This window comes from Pristiophorus japonicus, chromosome 15 (genome assembly GCF_044704955.1).
Source record: "Pristiophorus japonicus isolate sPriJap1 chromosome 15, sPriJap1.hap1, whole genome shotgun sequence".
NCBI lineage: Eukaryota > Metazoa > Chordata > Chondrichthyes > Pristiophoridae > Pristiophorus > Pristiophorus japonicus.
Genome location: NC_091991.1, coordinates 65,925,034 through 65,950,749, shown reverse-complemented (window position 1 = coordinate 65,950,749; position 25,716 = coordinate 65,925,034). Strand labels below are relative to the sequence as shown.

The following is a 25,716-nucleotide window of genomic DNA, read 5'->3' as shown; positions in this document are numbered from 1 at the left end:
TATGCAATACTTCCCATTGCAACGTAACAAGCTTACTACTGGGTCATGCTACTTCGTTTAATCTGGAGATAGGATGGAGAAAGATTGACAATTGGTTTGATTCTCGGAATTGATTTTTATGAAGAATGTTAAGGAATCACAGAGGTGGAATGTTGGTTTAATTTTCTTAATCCTCCTCTTCCTAACTCCAAAGTTCACAATGCCAACTACGGTATTTTGTATTTGTTCTGAGCAGAGACCAACAATATCCTGAAAGGCAGGAGAGCTATCACCATTTCATTGCAATGTGCCTCCCAGGAGCTAACTTGAGAGCAGCACAAGCTGAGAGTTAGGAGCATGTCCGCTACAAGTAATATTGATTGGTGAGACCACGACATAGGAGGGTAGTTTAAATAAGCTTGCACTTAAAAAAAAAAAAAAAATTGAAGTTGAACAATACAAAACTACACTTTCACCAAAGCGGGTTTGATAATATGTTGGCTCGTAATTATTTTAAAATCAGCCTCTTAGAAGCTTGTAATAGAAGGTCACATTGATTTTGTTTGTCGTAGACACATTTCAGAACCTGATCCTTTCAACATTGTGATGAACCAGATATTAATTTTAGTAACAAAGTTGTGCTTCAACAGCTGATTAACTTGGAACGTGTATCATATTGACCTCTGTGGCCCATCGCTATCCTTTTTAAATTCTTCTCACTGGCTTTATCCTCTCCTTGAGGTCATTGCTGGTTAGTGTGCAGTTCTTCAGGCTGGTTACTCTTGGGCTAATAATTCTTCATCCGTGAACCTTGAGTGTCAGGATCTGTTTGATCATGGGGACATCACAGCCAAGTCTGATTTTGTCCTTGCCCAATGCAAGATAAGAACTTGTATTTATATAGCGCCGTTCACGACCTCGGGATGTCCCAAAGCGCTTTACAGCCAATTATGTTCTTTTTCAGATGTAACGTAGGAAACACGGCCGCTAATATGCACACAGCACAGTTCCACAAACAGCAATGTGACAATGACCAGTTCATCTGTTGTCATTTTATAGAATAATAGAAATCTACAGCACGGAAGGTGGCCATTTTGGTGTATCGTGTCTGCGCCCACTGACAGAACTACCAGTCTAATCCCACTTTCCAGCTCTTGGTCCGTAGCCTTTTAGGTTACGGCACTTCCAAGTGCACGTCCAAGTACTTTTTAAATGTGATGAGGGTTTCTGTCTCTACCACCCTTTCCGGCAGTGAGTTTCAGACCCCACCACCCTCTGGGTGAAATTTTTTTCCCTTAAATCCCCTTTAAACCTCCTATCAATTACTTTAAATCTACGCCTCCTGGTTGTTGACCCCTCTGCTAAGGGAAATAGGTCTATCTAGACCCCTCATAATTTTATACACCTCAATAAGGTCTCCCCTCAGCCTCCTCTGTTCCAAGGAGGTCGTGTTGGTTCGGGTAGGTGGGGGGGAGGGAGGGAGCCAGGGTCGGGAGGAAGCAGGAGCTGGGCGCGGGAGGCCATTCGGCCAGGGCTAGGGGCTGCATGCTTCAGGCCCCTCCCACACAGTTTTGGGCGCCTGGAGCTACTGCACATGCGTGCCCACTGTAGCGCGCATGTGCAGAGGTCCCGGCACTGTTTTCAGCGCAGGGATCTAGCTCCGCCTCCCACAGCTCGTGCTGCGCCGCGCCGAGGGCCAGAGGACCAGCAGGGAGCAGGAGAATCTGGAAGTTTTTTTAGGCGCACTTTGTGGCGTGAAAAACGGGCGTCCAAGTCGGGGCTGCGCCGTTCTAGGCGTGGCCCGAAACTTGGGCCCATAGAGTTCAAGCATAACCTCCCTGCTCTTGTACTCTATGCCTCGGCTAATAAAGGCAAGCATTCCGTATGCCTTCTTAACCACCTTATCCACCTGGCCTTCTACCTTCAGGGATCTGTGGACATGCACTCCCAGGTTCCTTTTTTCTTCTACACTTCTGTGTCCTACCATTTAATGTGTATTCCCTTGCCTTGTTAGCCCTCCCCAAAACCATTATCTCACATTTCTCCAGATTGAATTCCCTTTGCCACTGTTCTGCCCACTTGACCAGTTCATTGATATCTTCCTACAGTCTACAGCTTTCTTCTTCATTATCAACCACACAGACTATTTTAGTACCATCTGCAAACCCCAATATTCAAGTCTAGATCATTGATCTATACCACAAAAAGCAAGTGACCTAGTACTGAGCCCTGCGGAACCCCACTGGAAACAACCTTCCAGTCACAAACACCTATTGACCATTACCCATTGCTTCCTGCTTCTGAGCCAATTTTGGATCCAAGTTGCCTCTTTGCCTTGGATCCCATGGGCTTTTACTTTAATCACCAGTCTGCCATGTGGGACCTTATCAAAAGCCTTGCTAAAATCTTCTTCTCTTCTTAGATGGTTCCTCGTATCGAGGATGACTTGCTTTCACACCAAAAAGGGATGAGTTCACGGGTGTTTCAATGTGGGACCTGATAGTCCAGGTCCCGAACTACATGTTGAAGGGTGGAAGGTGCCTGTGCCTGGATTTTTTTAACCGTATGGTGGCCATTGCACACCAGCCACCACATGGGCTTGACAGCTAGGTCTTGGTCCAGTGGCAAGGATTAACCAAGACGACTGGGGACCACTTTGATGCACAGACCTAGTGCGCACACATATATTGCAGTGTGGGCTGGCCCGTGCTGCCCCAGGGCCCTTGCCTCTTCTGGGCCCTGATCATGCCGTTCTATGATCACTCACTGCTCCTGTGCCCCGACCTCGCCACTCCTGCTGTACCTGCCCACGCTCCAATCAGCGACCTGGATTATGGTGAAGTCCAATCCAGTCACCCTCTTCATTGCCGTCGCCCTCTTGCACCAGCAGTACGCCGCCACACTGCTCCCAGGGCCGCTCGCCTTTTATGGCCCCGACCTGCCGCTGGTGTTCTTGCGCAGGTCGGGACCACTACGCTGCACACATACGACTCTGGTAGTCCACTGGCCTGGGTTAGTATTTGTCCTTTTTCTGAGTTTTAACCTTGTCTGATGATATTCACATTTAAATGTGGAGTTTGCAGAGGAGGTGCATCAGTTGCCTAATTTAAATAAATCAATAGGGGTAATACTGGGTTGCCCCAGTGTTGTGCACCGGTAACTACACAAGTGGCTTGCTAAAATCTATATACACTACATCAAACGCACTACCCTCATTGACCCTCCTTGTCACTTCCTCAAAAAATTCAATCAAGTTAGTCAAACATGACCATCCCAGGGATTAGTGCCGGAACCTCAACTATTTATAATTTATATCAATGGCTTGGATGTAGGGACCGAATGTAATGTAGCCAAATTTGCTGATGATGCAAAGATAGGTGGGAAAGAAAGTTGTGAGGGGGACACACGTAATCTGCAAAGGAATATAGATAAGCCAAGTGAGTGGGCAACAATTTGGCGGATGGAGTATAATGTGGGAAAATGTGAGGTTATCCACTTCGGTAAGAAAAATAAAAAAGCAAATCATTATTTAAATGGGGAGAGATTACAAAATGTTGCGGTACAGAGGGATCTGGGCGTCCTTGTACATGAAACACAAAGTTAGCATGCAGGTACAGCAAGTAATTAGGAAGGCAAATGGAATGTTAGCCTTTATTGCACTGGGGATGAAGTATAAAAGTAGGGAAGTCCTGCTACAACTGTACAGGGTGTTGGTAAGACCACACCTGGAGTACTGCATACAGTTTTGGTCTCATTTAAGCAGGGATATACTTGCATTGGAGGCAGTTCAGAGAAGGTTCATGAGGTTGATTCCTAAGATTGTCATATGAAGAAAGGTTGAGCAGGTTGGGCCTGTACTCATTGGAGTTTAGAAGAATGAGAGGTGATCTTGTATAAGATTCTGATGGGTAGATGCAGAGAGGATGTTTCCACTCATGGGTGTATCTAGAACTAGGGGGCATAGTTTCAGAATAAGGGGTCGCCCATTTAAAACGCAAATGAGGAATTTCTTCTCCTGAAATCTCAGCCCCAGAAAGCTGTGGAGGCTGGATCATTTTGGTTTGATACGATTGCTACTCGTCAATAAGACTTTTGGTCGCTGACCTTGCATTAGTATTGCATCGTATTTACAGCGCAGAAATGGGCCATTTGGCCCAACAGGACCATGCCATAACATCTTGGGGTCATCTTCTCCCACCCTTCTTCATCTAACCACATCAACATATCCTTATATTCCTTTCTCCCTCTCCTATTCCTTTCTCCTTCATGTGTTTATCTGTGTGACCTCTCTTCATTCTCCCAGCCAAGTTCAATTTCCAGAGGATGCACTATCAGACCACCCATGTCTGGAAGATTTTAAATGACCAAAAAACTTCTTCAACACCACCCAGCTCAAGTATAGAATAGCTCCAAAAACACAAAATTGCACCAACAGCCAGAAGAAATAATCCAGCAACTAACCTATAAGTAATCCATAATCCCTTTTTTTTTTAATGGGGATGGGGCGGGGGGGGGGGGCGGAGAAAGAGTTCTTCGTTCTGTTTAACATCATAGTCAGCTGTGCAAGATTAAGACTTGAGATATGGAGTTTGAAAGTGGCAGCGCTGACATCAAATCAGTGTTGTGCACTGATTTGTGTCGCCACCTCGCTGCTCGAGATGTTGCCAGTGGTCATTGGGCACGTGCATGCAAGCCCCTTAACCAAAATGACATCCTGCGCACTTCCAGTCAGCAGCATTTTCGATCATTGCGTGGCCATGTAATGCCATTTTTAAAAAGAACTTGCACTATATGGCCCAATTTAGTCCTCGGTCATTCACGACCTCAGGACATCCCAGAAGTGCTTCAGTCAATGAAGTACTTTTGAAGTATAGTCTGTTCTAATACAGGAAATGCAGCAAGCCAGTTTGCACATAGCAATGTCCCACAAGCAGCAATTCAATAATGACCCAGTGATTTGTTTGTGATGTTGGTTGAGGGATAAATATTGGCCAGGATACTGCTGAGAGCTACCCTGCTCTTTGAATAGTGCCATGGGAACATTTTCATCCAACTGAGAGGGCAGATGGGGCCTCAGTTTAATGTCTCATCTGTAAGACTGTACCTCCGACAGTGCACCACTTCTTCAGTACTGCACTGAAATGTCAGCTTGGATTATGTCCTCCAGTCTCTAGAGTGGGACTTGTAGTTAACTTGCCTTCAGCAGTTACACTTCTCGTCAGCTATCACATCCACAGAAATGGGGCATGCAACCCAATGGCCAGAATACTGAGGGCCTCGAACTGGGCCTCCTCATAGGACAATCTCTCCCCCCATCCCAGGAATCAGTATAGTAAACCTTCGTTGCTTTCCTCTATGGCAAGTATATCCTTCCTTTGGTAAAGAGACCAAAACTACACAATACTCCAGGTGTGGTCTTATCAGGGCCCTATATAATTGCGGTAAGACGTCTTTACTCTTGTACTCAAATCCTCTTGTAATAAAGGCCAACATGCCATTTGTTTTCTTAATTGCTTGCTGTACCTGCATGTTAACTTTCAATGATTTGTGTATAAGGACACCCAGGTCCCTCTAACTCCAGCATTTCCCAATCTCTCACCGTTTGTATAAGAATTTTTTTTAAAAATACTCTGTTTTTCTCTCTCTCCTACCAAAGTGGATAACTTCACATTTCTCCACATTATATTCCATTTGCCATGTTCTTGCCCACTCACTTAGCCTGCTTATATCCCCTTGATAGAGCCACAAATGATCACTTCAATATACATTCTGGGCAAATTCTCACACATCCCATGCTACCTCAATCAGACAGGATTTATCCATGCGGGCTGTCCCTTATTAATTCGTCTGAACCACAGGAACAGATTTAACGTGCCACCTCAAAAACAAATGGACTGGATATTGTTGGTGGGAGGAAAACACCTGATGAACCAAATTACTTTTTCTGTTAAGTATTATTATTACACCAGACATTAGCAATAACTTTTTGTTTCCATTATTTGTTGGAAGGAGGTGAGAAACTAAAGCTGGAATTAACATGCACTCAGTGCAAACATAAACCCATATGGGACTCGTGCCTCACGCCTCACGTACCCTTAATTATCTGCAGGGTTCTATGACTACCTTTTCATTGAAGTGCACCCAAAACCACTATCCACGGGAGCAAAAGTACTTGTAGAACTGCAGTCTAATTTAAGATTTAAAAAGTGCTTCCCTTTCCCTCCCGCCTTGGTTATTGTTCAGCTTTAATCAGACACTCATTTAAATTTATATTTCCAGTTCAGGGCCGTCTTTTTGGGTTACACATCCATGGCTCACTTTTGTCTGCATTACACTATGAAAAAAGTTTTGCCTGAAGAGGTTCACCAAGACCCGCTCTGTCTAGCGATTGGAATAATTTAGGTTCACCGAGACACTTCCTGTCTAGCGATCGGGATAATTAAAAAAAAGTTAACCTAAAAATAAATATATTCCAAATATAAGAAAAATACAACAATTTACTTTCATGTCTTCACTCACTCAGTGGTTTCTATCTGAGGACTTATGTCCTTTGGAAAGTACACAGAGTCAAATTTAACCCGTTTTCAATGTTTTATTGCATGTACAAACAGCAGAAGGTGTGTAGTATGACAAATCAAGCACCCAACTCACTGCCTGCCCCACCTAATGAAACCAATGCAGGATCTACACACTCTCATTAGTGTGGCAGCAAGTCATCCTCTACTCCGGGAGACTGCCTAAGAGAAGAAGAGAGCATGAGAGCCCAGAATTTCTATCATTACTTTTAAGCTAGCAGTAATCCATCATTGTGTAAACTGTTAACTTTCCTAAAATTTCAGCCTTCAGAGTGATTCCAAACTCGCATAATGTTATGTGGTTTAAGTAAAACTGCCCTGGTCTTTCGAAACAGACCAGAGACTTTCCTTTCATCTCTCTGCAATGGATTCAAACCCAACTCCCAGAGTTGGAAATGCAATGCTGAAACACGAATGTGACAGACACCCTTCTCAGGAATCTGAATACAATCTTCAACATCAGTTTGATAATCCTAAAAAAAAAGCCTTTATCAAAATAATTAGCACACAACTTGCATACCCAAAGAGCTGGTGACTTATGTTGTTGTCGGTCAGGCTCCCGCAGTGTGCTGATCCAAGGTGCGGCTGGAGACTGCCTTCCTGCGCGGAGTATGCAAGGAGCACGTCCAGGAAACTGAACAGGTGGCGCGCGCAGGCCTCAGTGACAAGTCACCGGGTGCACGTCTCATGCCCCGAATCAGCGGCCGGGCCCAACTCCAGTGCCTCCCCGTTTCCACGGAGTCTGACTATTTCTCTTAAGAATGCACTACGGCTCTATGGAGCATGCACACTCTGTGCTGAAATCAGCAATTTAGATAGAGTGGTTGCTGAGGCACAGAGAATTGTAGATCCTACAGCCATCGTTAGTCAACGGCCGTCCAAGACCATGCTTGCCGGGTTCCAGGGCACTTGCCAAACACCGTCTTACCAAACACCGTTCCCATTCGGATCAGCTCTGAAATTCCCAGGCTGTTCTTTCAGTGCTATGACTTTTTCCCACTAGTTCAGTATTGGGCCCTGCCCACCCTGCTCCAGCTGTCCAGTAAATCTGAAGTGCGCAGGAGCTAACAGATCCATGCACGACCGTGCACATCTTAGAGGGAACAGAGCTGATGGGCTACATTGGAAAAAGTTCTGCTGTAACTATATTATGCCACTCACTACTAAAGTAGTAACACTCTCAAATGAATTATAAACATTTGGGGTTTGCTTGGTCTGGTTTGAAACTCACTCCTAGAGTATAAACTGCAATTTTCTAATGCTGGCAGATCTCTCTAGTGTGATAGATTACTATGTAAAAACTGAAGAAAGAACTTGTATTATAGCACTGTATTGTACCCTCCAATCATCTCGATGAATTGCTTTTGGTGCATACACTATTATGCACAAATGCAGCATCCAAGTAAGATGTAGCAATGTCCCACAAATGGTAAATGAGATGAAATCCCAGCTTTGGCGCTGTTGGTTGAGGAAGGCATGTTAGCTGAGCATGTTGGCAAAAGCACAGAGAATTCCTAGTTCTTGTTTGAATAGGCCAGGGACTCTTTTATGTTCACCTGAATTACTGGAACCCACAACCTCCTGACTCTCTAAGAACATAAGAAATAGAAGCAGGAGTAGGCCACCTGGGCTGCCGAGCCTGCTCCGCCATTTAATAAGATCATGACTGATCTGATCATGGACTCCGCTCCACTTCTCTGTTCGCTCCCCATAACCCTTTATTCCCTTATTGCTCAAAAATCTGTATCTCTGCCTTTAGACCCTCTGAGAGAAGAAATTCCTCCTCATCTCAGTTTTAAATGGGTGGCCCCTTATTCTAAGACTATGTCCCCTAGTTTTAGTTTCCCCTATGATTGGAAATATCCTCTGTGCATCCACCTTGTCAAGCCCCCTCATTATCTTGTATGTTTCGATAAAATCATCTCATTCTTCTGAACTCCAATGAGTATAGGCCCAACCTACCCTCATCAGTCAACCCCCTCATCTCCGGTGAGAATGCAACTGAGCCACACTGATACTTTATTGCAATTTAAAAACTTAACCTTTTACTATGAAAAACCAGATGTAGAATTATTGGTTGACATTGTTTTACTTCTGCTTTCTAGGCAGGAACCTTTTCAGTTGCAAGTGAAGATGTGTTGAAAAACAGAGCTATCAAAAAAGCAAAACGCAGAAACATTCTCACTGAGGCAAGTCATATAATACGACTTTTTAATTACATTTTTGAGTGTTATGTGGAGCTTTGCACCTCCAGACATTTATTAAAATGTCATTGAAACACTCCGGCTAGGCATCCCTGCTCTCCAGGATTAAGAAAAATCGAGCAAGTTCCCATCTCCACGGATCAGACAAATGAAAAGCAAAATACTGAATTCTGGAAATTGGAAATAAAAACAGAAAATGCTGGAAATACACAGCAGGTCAGACCACATCTGTGGAGAGAGAAACAGTTAACGTTTCAGTTCGATGACCTATCGTCAGCTTTCCGTTCTGAAGAAAGGTCATCTACCTGAAACTTCAACACTTTTTTTTTTTCTCTCTCCACAGATGCTACCTGACTTGCTGAGTATTTCCAGCATTTTTGTTTAATTTTGTATTAAATAAAATCTCTTTCAATAAACATGAGCATGATATTCCCATGCAGTTATAAAAGGGATACTTTTCATTTTCCCAATCTATTCAGAGTTTCCTAACCATATAAAGCATTACTTTATGTCTTGGAATATAAATGAATAGGACAATGGGAATAAAGTACTTGATTCCACCTGTAGCTTCCAAAAGACCATGTATGTGTAGTAATGGCTTTCAAAAGCTTCAATACCATATTTCTTTCTGTTCCCCCCCCCCCCGGGCTAATCTGCATCATTGAAGTCTGTTAATTGCTCTGAAAATGGGTGACGTGGCCTAATTTATGCAGCTATATATTAAAGATGTTAAGCCATGTTGCCTTCTAGCACAGTGACTCACCTGTGGAGCTGGAAACTTGCTCAAATTCTTTCTGAATCCTGAGGGGCAGGGAAGCCTAGCTGGGAGAGTATTTCAATGATGATTACTCAAGTTTACTGTTGCATTATTTTTGAGGGCAGTGTATGGCTATCTCTCAGATATTTTTTAGAAAAGAGAGGAACTGTTCGTTGCATTTGCAACTAACTTCAATTTTTGCACTTTTTGTTGAACTATATTTAAGAAATGAATATTTTGTATTGATTTAAGTTCTGAAATTTTTTGACATCCCACACATCCAAATTACTTGGAATTTTCTACCCTACAGAGCTGTGGAGGCTGGGTCAAGGAATTGACATATTTTTGAAAGATAAGTGAGTCAAGGGTTATGGGGAGAGGGCAGGGAAGTGGAGTTGAGGCTAGGATCAGATCAGCCATGATATTGAATGGTGGAGTAGGCTCGAGGGGCCAGATGACCTACTCCTGCTCCTATTTCTTTCTTTTCATTTTGATTAAGTCCACGTATGTTTATCTGCTTGTCTTGAGGAAATAGTTATCTGTTTTCACTTCTCTGTTACAGTATTTTTAGGCCTCGATGACCTATTCTACCCAAAAATCTGTTATTATTTGACGCATTGGGTTTACTTGGGTACTGTATAGATTAATGTACTGTTGTTCAAAGCAAATTAACAAAACATCAGATTTTGTTGTGAAGGTCACAAAGCAGACACCCAGAATAAGGTGATACTTCTCATTTCACACCTGTCTTGCATTGCTATATGGAGGGGTGTCCAGGTGGAATGCCCAAGACTGTCTTTGGAGTGCCCTTAATCTGGGTACCTAATTAGCTAAACCACAGGAAAAAAAGGTAGCAGGGTACAAAGTCATCCTCCTGCCTCGTATTGCAGGCATAGGCCATGCTCTGCCTATCTGGAGAAGTTTTGGGAATCTTGGAGCAATCTGGTATTATGGATCGCTGCCCCCCTTTCCATGACTGTTACACCTCTTTGCAATACCTGGGGCTAATTCCTGGAAAATTATGGCTACCCAGTCAGCAAGCATGTTCTCTGCCTTTGAGAAAGTTTAAATACTGGAAACTATTGCTCAGGAATGGGAACATAATTTTCTGAATCCAAGCATCATATGACAAGAGAATGGTAGCCTTATTGGAAGGCCAGCAATCTATTAATTAAAAAAAAAATCTTAGTCAGAGGCTGTATTTGCCAACCATTGAAAGCTTTTATTGTGCAGTGTTTCTTTTATATCAACCATTTGCTGCACAGAAAATTGATTGTTCAGTGCAATATGCATTCTAACTGTTAAGTTGAAACGTTTGTTTTAAAGCACATGGACAATAAGCTCTTGAAGAGGTTATGTTCATCTTTTGCAGAACGTTCATTTTTTTAACATATATAAATATGAAATTGTGGTAGTTGCCTCAGGGAAGAAATATTTTATATCTCTCTCAGCAGTACATGCACAATCCATCCTTCATCATTATCCTAGATGATTTTCACCAAGTAACATCAAAATGTACCTTGCCATGCTGTGAAGCTTGGGATGTTTTATGATAATTATAGGAACTATTTCCAATTGTTGTGAACCTACTTCATGTAGCACTGGCCCTTAAAAAATAATCATCTTGCATCCTGGGTTGAAGTTTGATATTAGTATTATGATTTGAGCAGTACAGCCTGTTCCTGCTGTTAAACTATTGTGTTTTATTTTGGCTAACATTTTTGTCCACCCTGAATCTATTTAATTGGGGACAGATTAACTAATTTTAAAATGCAATTTTTAAGACTTATGGAACATTTATATATAGTGAGAGGAATTTGTTGGAGATATTTTGTCTAAAGATATTGAAATGTGAGTTGATTAAATGCTGAAATATACCCATCTACTTCTAGCACTAAGTACTGAATAATCATTCAAAGTTATATTGAGACAGAATTTGCAGTCAGCGGTAAAGCAAAACACCACTGACCTTGAAGAAAGTTGCTCACAAAGATCTTGCGATCGCTGGTGAAAGCTTGAGCTTTCTCTACATTAAATTGATTGTAGCGCTGTCAAAAGGGGATCCTTAGTGTAGAGCAGCAGTGATATTATCAGGCTGTCTAAGCAACCAATCACATTGAAGAATTCTCAGACAGCAAACCAGGAAATAAAAAGCACTGATTATTTGCATTTTAAACTTTTTTATAGATCAAAATAAAGATTGGGGCATACACATGGAGTTGTGGTAGAAACTGAAATATCATAAAATATTTTTTTAAATGTTTCAATATTTTAAAAAATCTAGTAATTTTTATCATAATGGAAAAATTTGACATTCCACAAATGTAAAATTAGTGCTTCAGGGCCAGAACAGTTGTTCAGCAGTCAATATGCTATTAAAGTCCCAGTTACACCCATTCCAATAAGGCGTAATTTTTTATGGGGTGTTTCACAATGATACTAGAGCAGAAAAGCTTAAGTCTTTGTCAGTTCAACTGATTTCACTGATTGCCAGCTATGGGAAGTTCCACAGCGCAGCCTGTGGCAGAGCAGAGAATGACTGACTGCAACTTCAGGATTTCTGCCTTTAGTTGCACATGTGCTACATCCTGAAGTTATGGTCAGTTTCAGAGGGGTACAGTTCACCGTCATTACCACTGCAAAATCCGGGCCAATGTAATATTTTGATAGAACTGCTCTTGCAAGAAATACCTCTCTGCTTGGCCAGCAATTGTCTTACTTTTTGTAGGACACAGATGCACTAACCCAGATTATTTTAGATGCCTCTAGTATTTGTGCAAATTAGCTCTAATTCTTTGCACAACACTTATCCAGCAGTAACTCTATGCCTGACACATTGTGGTAACTTCCATCTGTTGTCTTATAACTTAATTCTGCAGACTTAATGCTTCTGATTTTCGCATTCATTTCCTTATTGATGCGAGATGTGTTAAACTGTTTCACTTCACCTATGTCTTTTTACTTTTGTTGACCCACTTTTCCAATATTTTATTCTAATTTTGAATATCCAGCATTTTCTCTTTTTTTCTTCTGCATCTCCTAATTTTACAGTTTGGAGATAAATTTTATGCATGGCTTAGAAGAAGGTCATGTGCTATTGCTTTTGCACATGTTATTGGGTTTAAGCTGGCAAGGCTTAACTTTCCCATATACTTATCTCAGAAACTGGGTATCTTCAAGGCAATCGATAGTATGTTCATAGCACCACATTGCTCGAGGCCGACTTCATTTTGATCTTTTGGAACCTTCCAGGTTCTGGCTTTAAATTTCTTGTGCTTTTTAAAATATTAATAATTTGAAATTTTAATAGCGCTTCAAAAAACTTGTCTGTTCCCCCTCACAACAGGAACCTGACATTTGTATCTGGGGAGTGAGATTCCCTGCAGAAATTCCTCATGTTATTGAAAATGTAGCTGCCTTATTCCCAGCCTGCTGCTGACTCATTCCAGACAAACCGGTTGCCCCACCCCTCCATTCAAGCCCCCTCCTGCAATTTAACACTTATGCAAGCCTCTCTCTGTTCCTGCACTACCTACATTTAATTCCTGCTCTGTCAACTGTTGCTCAGGTAGTGCTCTTACTACTGAGCCAAAAGGTTGTGGGACTCCAAAAAGATTTGACCACAGGCTGATGCTTCACTGCTGCATTATTGGAGGTGCTATCTTTCAAGTAAGCCATTGAGCTGAGGCCCACCTGCCCCATCAGTGGAACGTAAATATCCCATTACGCTATTTGCAGATCAGCAGAGGAATTCTAATGGTGCCCTACAACCATTTATCACTCAACCAGCATAATTAAAAACATTATCTGATCATTTATCTCACTGCTATTTGTGGGACCTTGCTGTGTGCAATTTGGTTGCTGTGTTTGCTTACATTTACGGTAGTATCTACACTTCAAAAATACAATACTTTGGGATGTCCTGAAGACGTGAAAGGTGCTATATAAAGTACAAGTTCTTTCTTAAATGTTTTGATGGTATAGTTTTTCTGTAAAATGGGATTACTGCTTGGAAATGTGAATGACAATATAGCGAATATTTTGTATGTGAAAATTCCAACATGTGCCCAATTTATACGTATTGGAAAATTAGAGATTTACTGCTTAGCAATTTCATATATGCTCACAACTGTCTTAGTTTGGACTTTGCCATATAACCCAGTCTAGAAGATATTGATCATTGATTTGTTAACAGCAGACCCGCAATACAACATTAAATAAAGTGCATTTTAATTTATTTACCAGAGGCAGAAAAACTTGAGTCAAACACCGATGCATTATTAACTGGATATATGATAATATGAATAGCACCATCGTAAGGTTTGGTATTGGTGATTATCATAAATGTAAACTAGTGCTCACTTTCAATCAACAGCATTTAATCACAACAAAAAACTTGATGTTCTGTACCAAATTATCTCAGCATTGGCTGGGTTTCATTTAAGATTATAGTACAGATTCAGCAAAGCTGGGCTCAACGTCTGTTTTCAACATATTGTTAGGCTGCCTATGTATGGCTGTTCTTATAAGCATACAACCTCTTTTTCTGAGTAGCAGGCTGGCTGTAATGTCTCGCAATTTTACCTTTCTCTGATGCCCTAGTGGTGATTCCCAGTTGTCATCTTTTCTCAACTTTTTAAGTAACCTTGCATGCTATATTGGCTGTTATACTGCACTTTCTGTATGCTTAAACTGGAATTAACTATTGAGCTAAAGAAGCAGATATGACTGGCTTGGTCAAAGAGGTGGTTTTTAGAGAGCAAATTTCAGAGCTTAAGGCTTAGACGGCTGAAGACACAGCCATCAATGGTGGGGCGAAGGAAGGAGGGGGCGGGGAGGGAAAGAGTTACACAAGAGGTCAGAGTTGGAGGGTTATAGCCCTGGAGGAAAATGGGGAGGGGCGAATCCACAGAGGGATTTGAACACCAGAATGAGAATATTAAAATTGTGGCTCCTTGTGGACCGAGTGCTGTTGTATGTCAACGAGCACAGCGGTGATGGGTCAATGGGATTTGGTTGGAGTTCGGATGCGAACAGCAGAGTTCTGGATGAGCTAAAGTTCTTATGGAAGAGGGCAGGTTAGCGAGGAGAGTATTGGAAATAACGAAAGCATGGATTTCAGCAGCATATAGACTGAGGTCGGGTTGCTATTAAGGAGATGGAATTAGGTTATCTTTGACGGAGAGGTTATGGGGTCAGGATGTGAGTTTGTGGTCGCCTGGTTTAGCTTGACACAGTGGCCAGGGAGGAGGATGACCTCTGTGGATAGGAACTGGGTTTGTGGCAGTGACCGAAGGCAATGGCTTCAGTCTTCCCAATATTTAAAATGGTCTCATCCAAGATTGGATGTCAGACAAGCAGTTTGACAGGTAGTTGAGAGAGCTGATGGTGAGGTGGTGCTGGGTGTCGTCAATGTACGTGTGGAACCTGATGTGTTTTCGGAAGATGTCGCCAAGCCTACTAACCACTGTGCCCACTCTCTCTCTCCCCCTCCCGGCCAGCAGGATGATCTGGGAGATCAGAGGCCACCTCGCCCTCAAATAGCTTTTTTCCATCCTCTTATCTGTTTGTCTCATTTAGAAATTAGGATCTTTCTTCCAGGTGACTTTTTTTGTCAACAAAACACAAATGGATAATTTGTTGGCTTCAAATTTCAGCCAGTGCATTTTTTTTTTAATTGATGTAACATTAAAAAAAGACAAACACACACTTTCCATCTCTTTCACCTTGCTCTCGTATGCTCTCCTTCTCCTCCCTTAGCTCAGTCTACATTTTAAAGTTTAAAGCAAAGGCTGCAACAGATGAGGTGTGTGATTATACATACATACACTCACACAGGCTCTTTTTAAAAAAGATCTAAATTTTACCTTAGTAAAACCTTTTGAAATTTATCCATTTTTCAAAATCATTTGAATACAAATTGCTCGGCTGAATGCCCTGGGAGCTGAAGAAAAATATCAGTCAGTACAGCTGATTGATGCTGATGTATCTTGGGAAATTAGGTGCACCACACATACTCCGACTACACAGTCCAGTTTCATTTAACAGTGCAAAAACATCACATCCAAGCCCAGGCTTTTGGAAAAGGCTGAGACTGTCGAGTAAACTTTAATTAAGGTATTAGAAGATACAAAGAATAATTAATGGATACATTTCAGTCATGTTAATGTATTATGTATGTATATGTAATTTAAAATTTTATTTAAATTCTTATTGTGAACTTTAGAAATGTCAGACACAAAGGTTAAAATTGGCATAGAAAAATAATTTAAACATATTGATTGGACAGTCACAAGCAAAACTATTATAAATGTAGACATAGGAATCAATAATGGGTGGGGGACAACAGGAAGTCAAGTTATGTAACAGGAAATGTGCAAAGTTATAAATGTTTTAATAAAATATAGTTTATAGATATTGTAGGTAACAGTTTTAATATTTGAATGTAGGATCATTAATCATTTTGCAGGCAGGTTTTCAGAGAAACTTAATAGGTTAAGTGAGATTTCTGTAGTTCAAAAGCATCTTATAAGTTCGGCTATCTGGTTAGGGGAAGTATTTTATTCCATACCGTGTTTGTATTATGTGCATCACGTCATAATTCAAATCATTGGCCCAGATTTTGCAAAACAAATAACGGGGAGGCTAACAGCGCTTTAATTGAGTAAATCAGACAGCAACTTCTGGCGTCCATACATGCGCAGTTAAACACAGAAATACGGAAGTTGCTGTCAGAGATAACCCTGTTCCTCCACAGGGTTTGCTGTAACAGTCCTCGCTGATAGACTCTGCACTGGAATCAGTACAGTGGCGTGAACTTGGGAGTCAATGTTCCCTTTAAGCTACATGGCCGCGCAGTGCTCTGCAGCTCCCGGGCAGCCGGCTCGCTGACTTTTAAATGGGAAAAACCTTATATGCACAGTATTTTGAATGGGCTGTGCACCCCCAAAAAATTAAAGAGAACATTGCTCACTGGTTCCCTACTAAAGATGCCAGAAAAGTTTAGGACTGATGTCTTCAGGGGTAAGTGGATTTGTAACTGATAATTACTACCAAGCAGCCTCTCTGTCACTGAAAATGTAATTTTAGAAGTGTGGAGTCTCATTCCTTCAGAAGTTAATTCATATTGGAGATTTTAAAACTTATTCGGTCTGTTTCTTATCTCTCAATCCTGTCTGTCTTTCCCAATCTTTTATTTCTCTCTCTCTACGTGATTTAAAACATAATTTATATTTCCTGCTTTATACTTCCTGGTTCAGACTCTGGTTTAGGCTCAGTGAGGATTCTTCAATCTGGTTGAAGAGCCGAGCTTGTCCTGCTCACGGGACGCCATGCTGAATCAGCTGCTGGATTAGAGCAAATCTCCGCTCACACCCCGAGAAAACCTAGTGGGCAGCTGTCAGCGAGGTGAACGGCAAGTGCCATTCCTTCTCCGCTGACCACAAAATCCGGGCCATAAAGCATCTGAGTGGTTGTACACTTATTAGATGTTTTTCTTGTACTCTTATGCAAATGTGATACTTTTGTACTTTGTGATTCTATTTAATTATGTGATATTTTGGCCTTTAAATATGATTTCAAATTGAATATCATATTCTGAATTGTGTGTGGTTGCGTAGCAGGAGACTACACGTAATTCAGTAAACCGTTGTAGCAGAGAGTAATTTTCGATCAGTCAACTCAGCCAGGGCTGATTACTACAAAGATGCAGCTTCTATATCATCAATGAATTAGTGCCCTTGGAGGAACTAATATGGATTGCTTGATGGTGAAAACCTCCTTAAATCACCAAAATTGTAACTGTTTAAAATTAAATTTGAAAGCGAAAGTGGCTGTCGATGTGAAGGGTTTCATATTTTCAGATATTGAACTGTGGAATCAAATCATATAACTGTTTAGTGAGATCGAGGACTTTGGGGTTTTCAGCTTTTGCTGAGAAAATGATCGTGAGAGCCAACGACAAGAGAATACTCTTGAATCGCTTAGTTCCTTTCTCCTCTCTTCGCCCTCTGACATTTTGAGCCTCATCAAGTCTGTTTGCTAAGTATGGGATGAACTTTTGTGTGTCATTTTGTAATCCTCCGTAGCTTAGCCATGTGAATGTTGCAGATAGTCAGGATCTGCAATACTGGATCAAAAGATTCAAAAGAAATCCTATTGGTGAACAATGAAGCTTGGAAGGAATCTGATTCAGCTTCTGTACCTTACTATTGTCTATTAACTTTTGATGTGCGACTGTTTAATGCCACAAGAATTTGAATGATACTTTCATTCAATACCTGGACTCTTAATAAAGATAACCGAACCCAAAGTTTATCCAGTGAGTATCCAAACCATACAGATCCCTGGTCTGTGCTGAGTTAGCTGATCATGCCAGGAGCAATAGTAGAAGTGTTACAACTGTCTGGGGGAAGAGCGGGGTGGTGCTGAACTTGGCCAAATTTCCCCATTTTGATTGTTAGGCATATTGCCTATGTAAACCTTGAGTGAATTCATGTTGTGGTTCAGTTGTGATGCACCATATGATTGGGTGCCCCATTGACACTGGCAAAGCTCATCTATCAATAGTGGCCCTTGGGTGAAGCACTGGAAAGTGATTGTCACCCATGGAATCATATCCTAGCAAAGTATCAACTAAGCAGAATGGATAAAATTGGCAAAGAGAACAAAACCTGCCAAAAGAGCTATCTGCACAAAATGTTTTTAAAACTTCCTGATGGGATTATGATCCTAAAACTTGGTGTGATAGTTCCTCCACAAGTCTATGGGCTCAATTTTCCCCAAAGTTGTTTTTTGGAGCCCCGCAAGTACGGCCCAAAAAAAATCACCCAAGTTTCCCAGTTTGAATTTTTCATTTTGGCACCGCCTAGCCTGTCGTTTAGTTTTGGGGATGGAGCCCAAGGTCTGCACCAAAAAGATCGGGTTGCCACGGTAACCAGGGACACAGTGTGGGCTGAGGTATTAAATTATTCAAGTATAATGACAAAAGTCTATCTCACTTTCTTTCTCTTTCTCCCCCCCCCACACTCTCACCCCCTGCTGCTGCGGTCCGGGCCCTGGAACTGCATCTGCTGCGCTGATTTACTTACCTGTGCCAATTTTCTTAACTCACCAGAAGGTTTTTCCACAGAGGCCACATACGCTGTCCTAAGAAGAATTGGAGTAAATCAGAGCTGGCGAAACTTGCTTAAATGGCCAGAATTGGTGTGGGTGACAGGTTACGTCCCCTATGACGCGCACAAAAAACAAACCTAAAAAAAAATAACTGAGTTACGCTGACGCACATTGATTGGGGAAACTTGTATATTTTAAACTTGGGCCAAAAAAAGTGGTGCATGCCAAAAAAAACACCGCATATCACTGGGGAAAATTGAGCCCAAAGTTTTTGTTTCATGGATATAAATAATTGGTTTGTGATTTTAGTTTTTAACAATGTTTTCTTGCAAATGAGGCTTGCATGGGGTTGGGGGTAATATATTAGCCTGGATAAAGGATTGGTTAACTAAGAAAACAGAGAGTTGGGATAAAATGGGTCATTTTCCGATTGGCAAACAGTGACTTAGTGAGGTGCCACAGGCATCGGTGCTGGGTCCTCAACTATTTACAATCTATATTAATGACTTGGATGAAGGGACCGAGTGTAATGTAGCTAAGTTTGCTGATGATACAAAGATGGGTGGGAAAGCAAATTGTGAGGAGGACACAAAATCTGCAAAGGGATAGAGACAGGCTAAGTGAGTGGGCAAAAATTTGGCAGATGGAGTATAATGTGGGAAAATGTGAGGTTATCCACTTTGGCAGAAAAATAGAAAAGTAAATTCTAATTTAAATGGAGAAAAATTGCAAAGTGCTGGAGTAACAGAGGGACCTGGGGGTACTTGTGCATAAAACACAGAGTATGCAGGTATAGCAAGTAATCTGGAAGGCACATGGAATGTTGGCCTTTATTGCAAGGGGGATAGAGTATAAAAGCAGAGGAGTACTGCGTACAGTTTTAGTCTCTGTATTTAAGGAAGGATATATTTGCATTGGAGGTTGTTCAGAGAAGGTTCACTCGGTTGATTCCGAAGATGAGGGGTTTGACTTATGAGGGTAGGTTGGGTCGATACTCATTGGAGTTCAGAAGAATGAGAGGTGATCTTATTGAAACTTATACGATAATGAGGGGGCACAACAAGGTGGATGCAACGAGGATATTTCCACTCGGGGGAAACTAAAACGAAGGGACATAGTCTTGGAATAAGGGGCTGCCCATTTAAAACTGAGGAGATTTCTTCACTGAGATCACCTCCTTTAGCCTTGCACCAAGAAACTACTTATCCTCCCTGGTTTCAACCTTTGTCCTCGTCTTCCCTCAGCTTCACCTCTACAAGTAAACTCTCTTGACTTGGCCATCATCTGAGGGTTTGCCATTTTCAAAGATGGATTATTGTTGATACTATCTCTGATCACTTTTCTAGTCTCCTTCACTACTGTCCTCTACTTCTCCTTGCCTACCTCTAACATGGTGCCCTTGCTTTCTAATCATGGGGAAAAAACTCAAGTCCAACTTCCATTCTTGTTGGCCCTCTATCCACCATGACACTGCCGCTGCTGTTGATCTGGTCAAAGACTTCTTGATTCTGTCTTTCATGCTTTTAATCCCACAATTACTCACGATTTGGCTTCCTGCCACTTGCTCAGGACAGTTCCTACAATCACCTTCAGCTTTGCAACCTAGCTCTCATGCCCTTTGGTCCTCCATCTGATGTACTTTGTAACCCTCCATTCCACTAATGATGGCAGAACCTCCAGTCATAATTATTCTCTGGAAAACTTTCCCTCAACTACCCCACTTTACCACTTCTCTTCCTGCCTTTAAAAGTCTCCTGAAAATCTAACTTTTTGGGCACGCTTTGATTATCTCCTAACTTGGTATCTGCTTCCCCAAGAGCCCTTGAGACACTTTCTACATTAAAACACTATATAAACAAAAGTTTTATTGGTTGATTGTGCATCTATTGTGCAATAATTTGTCCAGGTGTGTGATGCCAAAATGCTGGTTTGTTAAAATTTAGTACAATTTTTGAACCTCTCCATTATTACATGAATAAATCTGAATTATTTTTGCAACTCTAATTGGCTGCATACTTCAAGAGACTAAATATTTATTTTAAAAAATAAAATTTTGTTTTTCGATAACTGAAATAACAAACAAGTGGTTCCATGGTTTACTACAGTATTTTGATATTGACTTTACTAACGGTAGGTGGCTTTTCAAGCCATTCTGCACATAAAATAAGGAATTTTTGAGGCTTCAGTAAAAGTTGTTAGTGAATCTTGTTTTCTTATTTTTAAATAGCATGTTAACCTCTTGCTTTCAAAATATGCCAGTCTGAAGGTGGTGGAATTTTCAAAGGATTCTCTGGTCTTACTTCATCAACTGGAAATGCTGGGTTTGGAGGATTTGGAAACGGTTCGGGTTTCAAGCCTTTACAAGGGTTATCCAATGGAAATAATGCATCATCCTCTTCTTCGACATCTGCCCTTAGTTGTGTTACTGATGTAAATAATACAGTGGGTAAGTAGAGTCAAATACTTTTAACTGCTGAGTCCATTAATTTTTATGACGATGTATTCCAGATGTACAGTGTTTCTCTCTTTTACCCCTTCCCCATGTTGTGATCTTTAGTTAGACTCTTAACTTAAGGCTGGGCAATGTTGAGAAGTTGAGCAATAAATGGTGCTCAAGTGTTGCATCACTTGCATTTATGAATTTTTTTAATACTTTTAAATCTTAGCCAATGCATTTTGAGCAAATTGCTTTCTAACTATAACCTCTATGATAAATATATACATAGAAGTTACAATTTGCAAACAGGCCATTCAGCCCAATCAGTCTGTGTTGACTTGTAACCTCCATGCGAGCAAATAATTCAAATTATGTTTACCCACCCTCTTCCATAACCTTTCAACCCCTTTTTCCTTCATCCACTAACCAATCTAATCTTGAATGTTGACATATTTTCTGCCTCAATTACTAACCCTGGAAGTGAATGCTACATCCTCGCAGTCCTGTGTCAAGAGGTTCTCTGTTCTAAATCTCCAATTTAATATTGTATCTATGTCCCCTCATTCTCGAACCTTGAACTACTAGAAACCATCTGCTTTCATCTACTCTGTCTAATCCTGTCATAATTTTAAATACTTTCACCCTGTAATCTGTGTGGTTTTTCTAATGAAAGACCTGATTTTTAAAAAAGATTTTCTTCATATTTGTATTTCCTCATACCAGGCAGCATCCTGGAGAATCTGCGTTATACCCTCTCTAAAGCCTTAATATCCTTCCTGTAGCGTGGAGCCCAAAACTATACACAGTACTCTAACTGAGGTCTTATGCAGGTTTTATATAGGTTATCATTATTGCTTGGATTTTAGATTCTATTCCTTTTTTGAGAGAGAACCTAGAATTTTATTAGCACTTTTTTTTCAGCCTTGCCAACCTGAGATGCTACCTTTGTAATGGTATGTGAACTTCTAAGTCCCTCTGTTCTTCCACAGCACTGAGCCTACTTCCATTCAGAGTATAATTACTGCTGTTTTATTTTTACCAAAATGCATCACCTCACGTACTAACATTGAATTCAATCGGTCACTTATTAGCCTATTTCCCCCATTTTTATCAACAGCTCTCTGCAGTTTCCTTTGGTCTTCAAGAAAAAATTAATGGTACCTCCTATTTTGGTATCTTCAAATGTTGACACCACTCTTCAGGCTTTTATCAAAATCATGGATATTTGCAGAACACAAAAGTGACCTAAGAACCAAAAAGTACTCTTTTTGGGCTTGGCTTCCCTTTTAAATGATTAAATTCTTTGGAGATCATCATTTGAGACATTTCTTTGCTTGTGTGCAATGAATGTTGACATGCTGAAATTGGCTTCTTAAAACAGCTTAACAGTTGCTGAAACTTTAATTGTTGCATGCCCATGTGTTTTTGAAGGGTGAGGAATCCAAAATCATTGAATCGATCTAGTGTTTGTGAGGAATTTTGCACTTGTTTAGACAAGTAGTGTGCTACTGTACATTTTGCACAAAATATGCTATGTACCTTCTATATTTTGAGATGGGCTCCTGCTGTCAGAAAGTCCTGATCGCTGAAGACTGCTGAGAGCTCAATGATTTAACAGGTTTTGTTTCACTAAATCTAATTAAATATTTCACTTCCATTTCATAGGTTCTTTTTTGTCTAATGGTCCTCCATCAAATCCCTTGGCGAAAGGCGAAATAGGTACAAAAACAAATGGTCTTGATCAAATTATCTCTCGGAGTAAAGTGGGCTGCAATGAGTACAACAAACAACTAGCAGCACTGAATTGTTCGGTTCGCGACTGGATCACCAAACATGTCAATGAGAACCCGCTCTGTGATTTGACCCCAATCTTCCGGGACTACGAGAAGCATTTGACAAGCATTGAGCAGAAATATGGTAGCAGCTCTGACAGTGGTTCAGAGAGTGACACAAGCAACAAGAGACCAGAAATACAATCTGTCAACACATTTGGTGCACAAGGAACAACCCCATCACCTTTATTCTCATCTGTCAAAAGCAAGGATATTATTCCACTCGCTTCAGAAAAAAAGCCTGAGACTACGTTGGGAAACAGTGGGAACATCAGCTTCCTCTTCGGGAAAAAAGTGGAAAACGCTCCTTTAGCTGGCTTTTCTTTCGGTGGTGGTAGTTCAGGCTCATTATTTGGAAAAGATCTGAACCAAGAGAAGACTGCTGCTCCAACTTTTTCCTTCACAGCATCTGTAGGAAAACCAGAAGAAATAAAAGGCAGTGAGCATAAAGGTATGGATGCAATTATAAATAACTACTTTAAAGAAACATGGTTTATTAAATGTAAATTCATCGGTTCTAAAGTTGAGTTATTATAGTACCTCAGCCATAATAGAGGGAGCTCTCTTCTCCCCTGAACTTTCCATGGATAATATAAATTTGATGGATTTAGAGTTTCCATATTTTGATCTTGCCTATATATTACAGCAATGCAGTGAGCATAGGAATAAAAACCAGTACAATATTGAATTGATTTTCCTAGGCTTTGAGAGTGATACGTGTCAGACAGAAGTTTAGTGTTAAAGAGGCGATGCAATGGGTGAACATCTCGCTAAAGCCTTGGGTCTACCAAATTTCTAATGGATAATTGGGAAAGCAGATAATTGACATGCAATTAAAGGAAGTTTCACTGTTCCTGAAAGATACGACGTCATCTGTTGCTCTGGCATCGTGCAGAACACAATGCCATGTATATTAGCCCATTTCTGTTATTGGGAAGACATTTTAAGTTCCCCTCATTTGTTTGTTGCAAGGTCAAGGTCACTAGTAATCTACAAATTTTATTTAGAAGATCCTCTAAACACAATTTTCTGTCAGAAATACGACAAAAAATGCAGATACAATATGTACTAATGTATAAAATAAGAAATTTATGTAATTGTTTGGGGCTGAATGTAGGACTATTGGCCTTTTTGTGAGACACTGGTGGATGCCTTTACTCCCAGTATATGAATAGCTGATTTTCATATATAACTAAGCTTTCCTTTAAGTTTGTTGGGCATTCCATCCTGCTGTCAACCAGACATGCTAGCAGATCACCTGCAAGGCCAGCCTCTCCAGCACCAGCTAATCTTGCTGACAGGAGTTTGTCCTGTTTGAGCTTTGACTTTTGAGGGGACCCCACTCGCCAGCGGAATCAGCTGGTGCTAGGACAGCTGATCCGCTCGCACTTCTGGCTGACTAAGCGGTGAGGTCAGGTGCTGCCTGTTGCATTGAAAAGTGGTAAAATCACTGAATTCACAGTAATGATGGAATTGTGTATAAGAATTTGCAGAAGTGGGTGCCCATCAAAAATAGGATAGGGGCATCTTGTACTGAGTCGCTCTTTATATCAACTTTATACATTATTTAATACCACTGCCTTAAATCAGTTTAGTCTTTACCCAGCTTTGTATACAAGTTTTTATGGTTAGAATCCAAGCTGGTTAGTAAATGAGTTCAAAAAGCAAGCCACCATCAGGTGGCTATAGTGTCACAGTGAGAGCAGCAAATAGGACTCAAAACAAAAATTTGTGATCCAGTATGAGTAATTTGAGACATGCCATGGTAAGAGTAACATGCTTGGAAGCAAAAGATGACTTTGGGCCTATGGTTCCCTTAACACTCCAGCACTGAGGTTTTCCTCGTGTCATTTCTGGGTTTGTTATAGACTGATTGCTCTGATAAGTCAGCAACTCTATTATCATTGTATCATGCGACTACCAGGATGGTAGAAGGCGAATTAGATGGACCTTTATCTTTTTACCTCTAGCTGTTCTACGGAAGACATGTTGGCTTTTATTTCTAAGCTGTCTATAGACTATTTTCAGTTCTGTTGCAGATATTTCCTTGTCTTGGAGCTGACAATTTATGCAGATGTTTCCTTGTATTAGAGCTGACACTGCAATACTGAAAATTATCATTTGTGTAGTTGGTAACTAGTTGATGTTTCAATGGCTGATTTTTGTTCTTGTATTGTTTAAAATTGCTGACTTTTGAACATTAAACGGGTACCAGGAGGTTTTGTCCCTCTGCAGCTAAAACCACTCTTGATAGAGAGGATCACCCATGTTATCACTGGATTTGAGCCAGGCCCTCATCAATGCTATCGATTAATGCATGGTGGACATTGCTACTTGGTGACAATTATGACTATCTCACACTGATATCACATGGTACACATCATGCCCATGTGTAATTTAGGCAAAAGTGCTGAAGCAGCAGTTTTTCACCCCACTTGGCAACAATAGTCGTTCCTTGGCACATCCCACTGTGTCGTCTCTTCCCCTTGTATGAAACTTTTAGATTTCCCTGCGAGTTTACCTTTTTAAAAACTAACCTTTTACAATAGTTTTTTCATTATTTGAATTGTTGACCGGCATTTTAACAGTAATTTAATAAAAGTTTTGCTGCATTAGCCTGGTGATTGCATTGGTCATGCATCTGAAGCCAACTTGGTTTTCATGCTTAAATTTGTTTTGTTCAAACTAAATATGTTGTCTTGTTTTGTACTTGGTATCTTTTGTACAAGAAGGGCGTTGTTTTTTTTTGTCAACCACAGTTGATGGGGAAGGTTTTTAAGTGGTATTGTTTACACTGGTGGAACCCCTGTAAAATTCT

The 25,716-nt window shown here is 40.8% G+C and overlaps 1 protein-coding gene across 8 annotated transcripts in view; it reads left to right on the top strand.

The window, feature by feature from the left end:
- The window catches only part of nup50 (nucleoporin 50), a 78,876-nt gene that overhangs the window by 16,172 nt on the left and 36,988 nt on the right, over positions 1 to 25,716 (top strand). For 7 of the 8 annotated variants that reach the window (XM_070900551.1, XM_070900547.1, XM_070900550.1 and 4 more), the window contains 3 exons: positions 8,660 to 8,743; positions 20,889 to 21,075; positions 22,732 to 23,349. In XM_070900551.1, coding sequence (XP_070756652.1) covers positions 8,660 to 8,743; positions 20,889 to 21,075; positions 22,732 to 23,349 — 889 coding nt within the window. The remainder of the gene's footprint in view (positions 1 to 8,659; positions 8,744 to 20,888; positions 21,076 to 22,731; positions 23,350 to 25,716) is intronic. The other variant, XM_070900553.1, reaches the window with a different exon arrangement.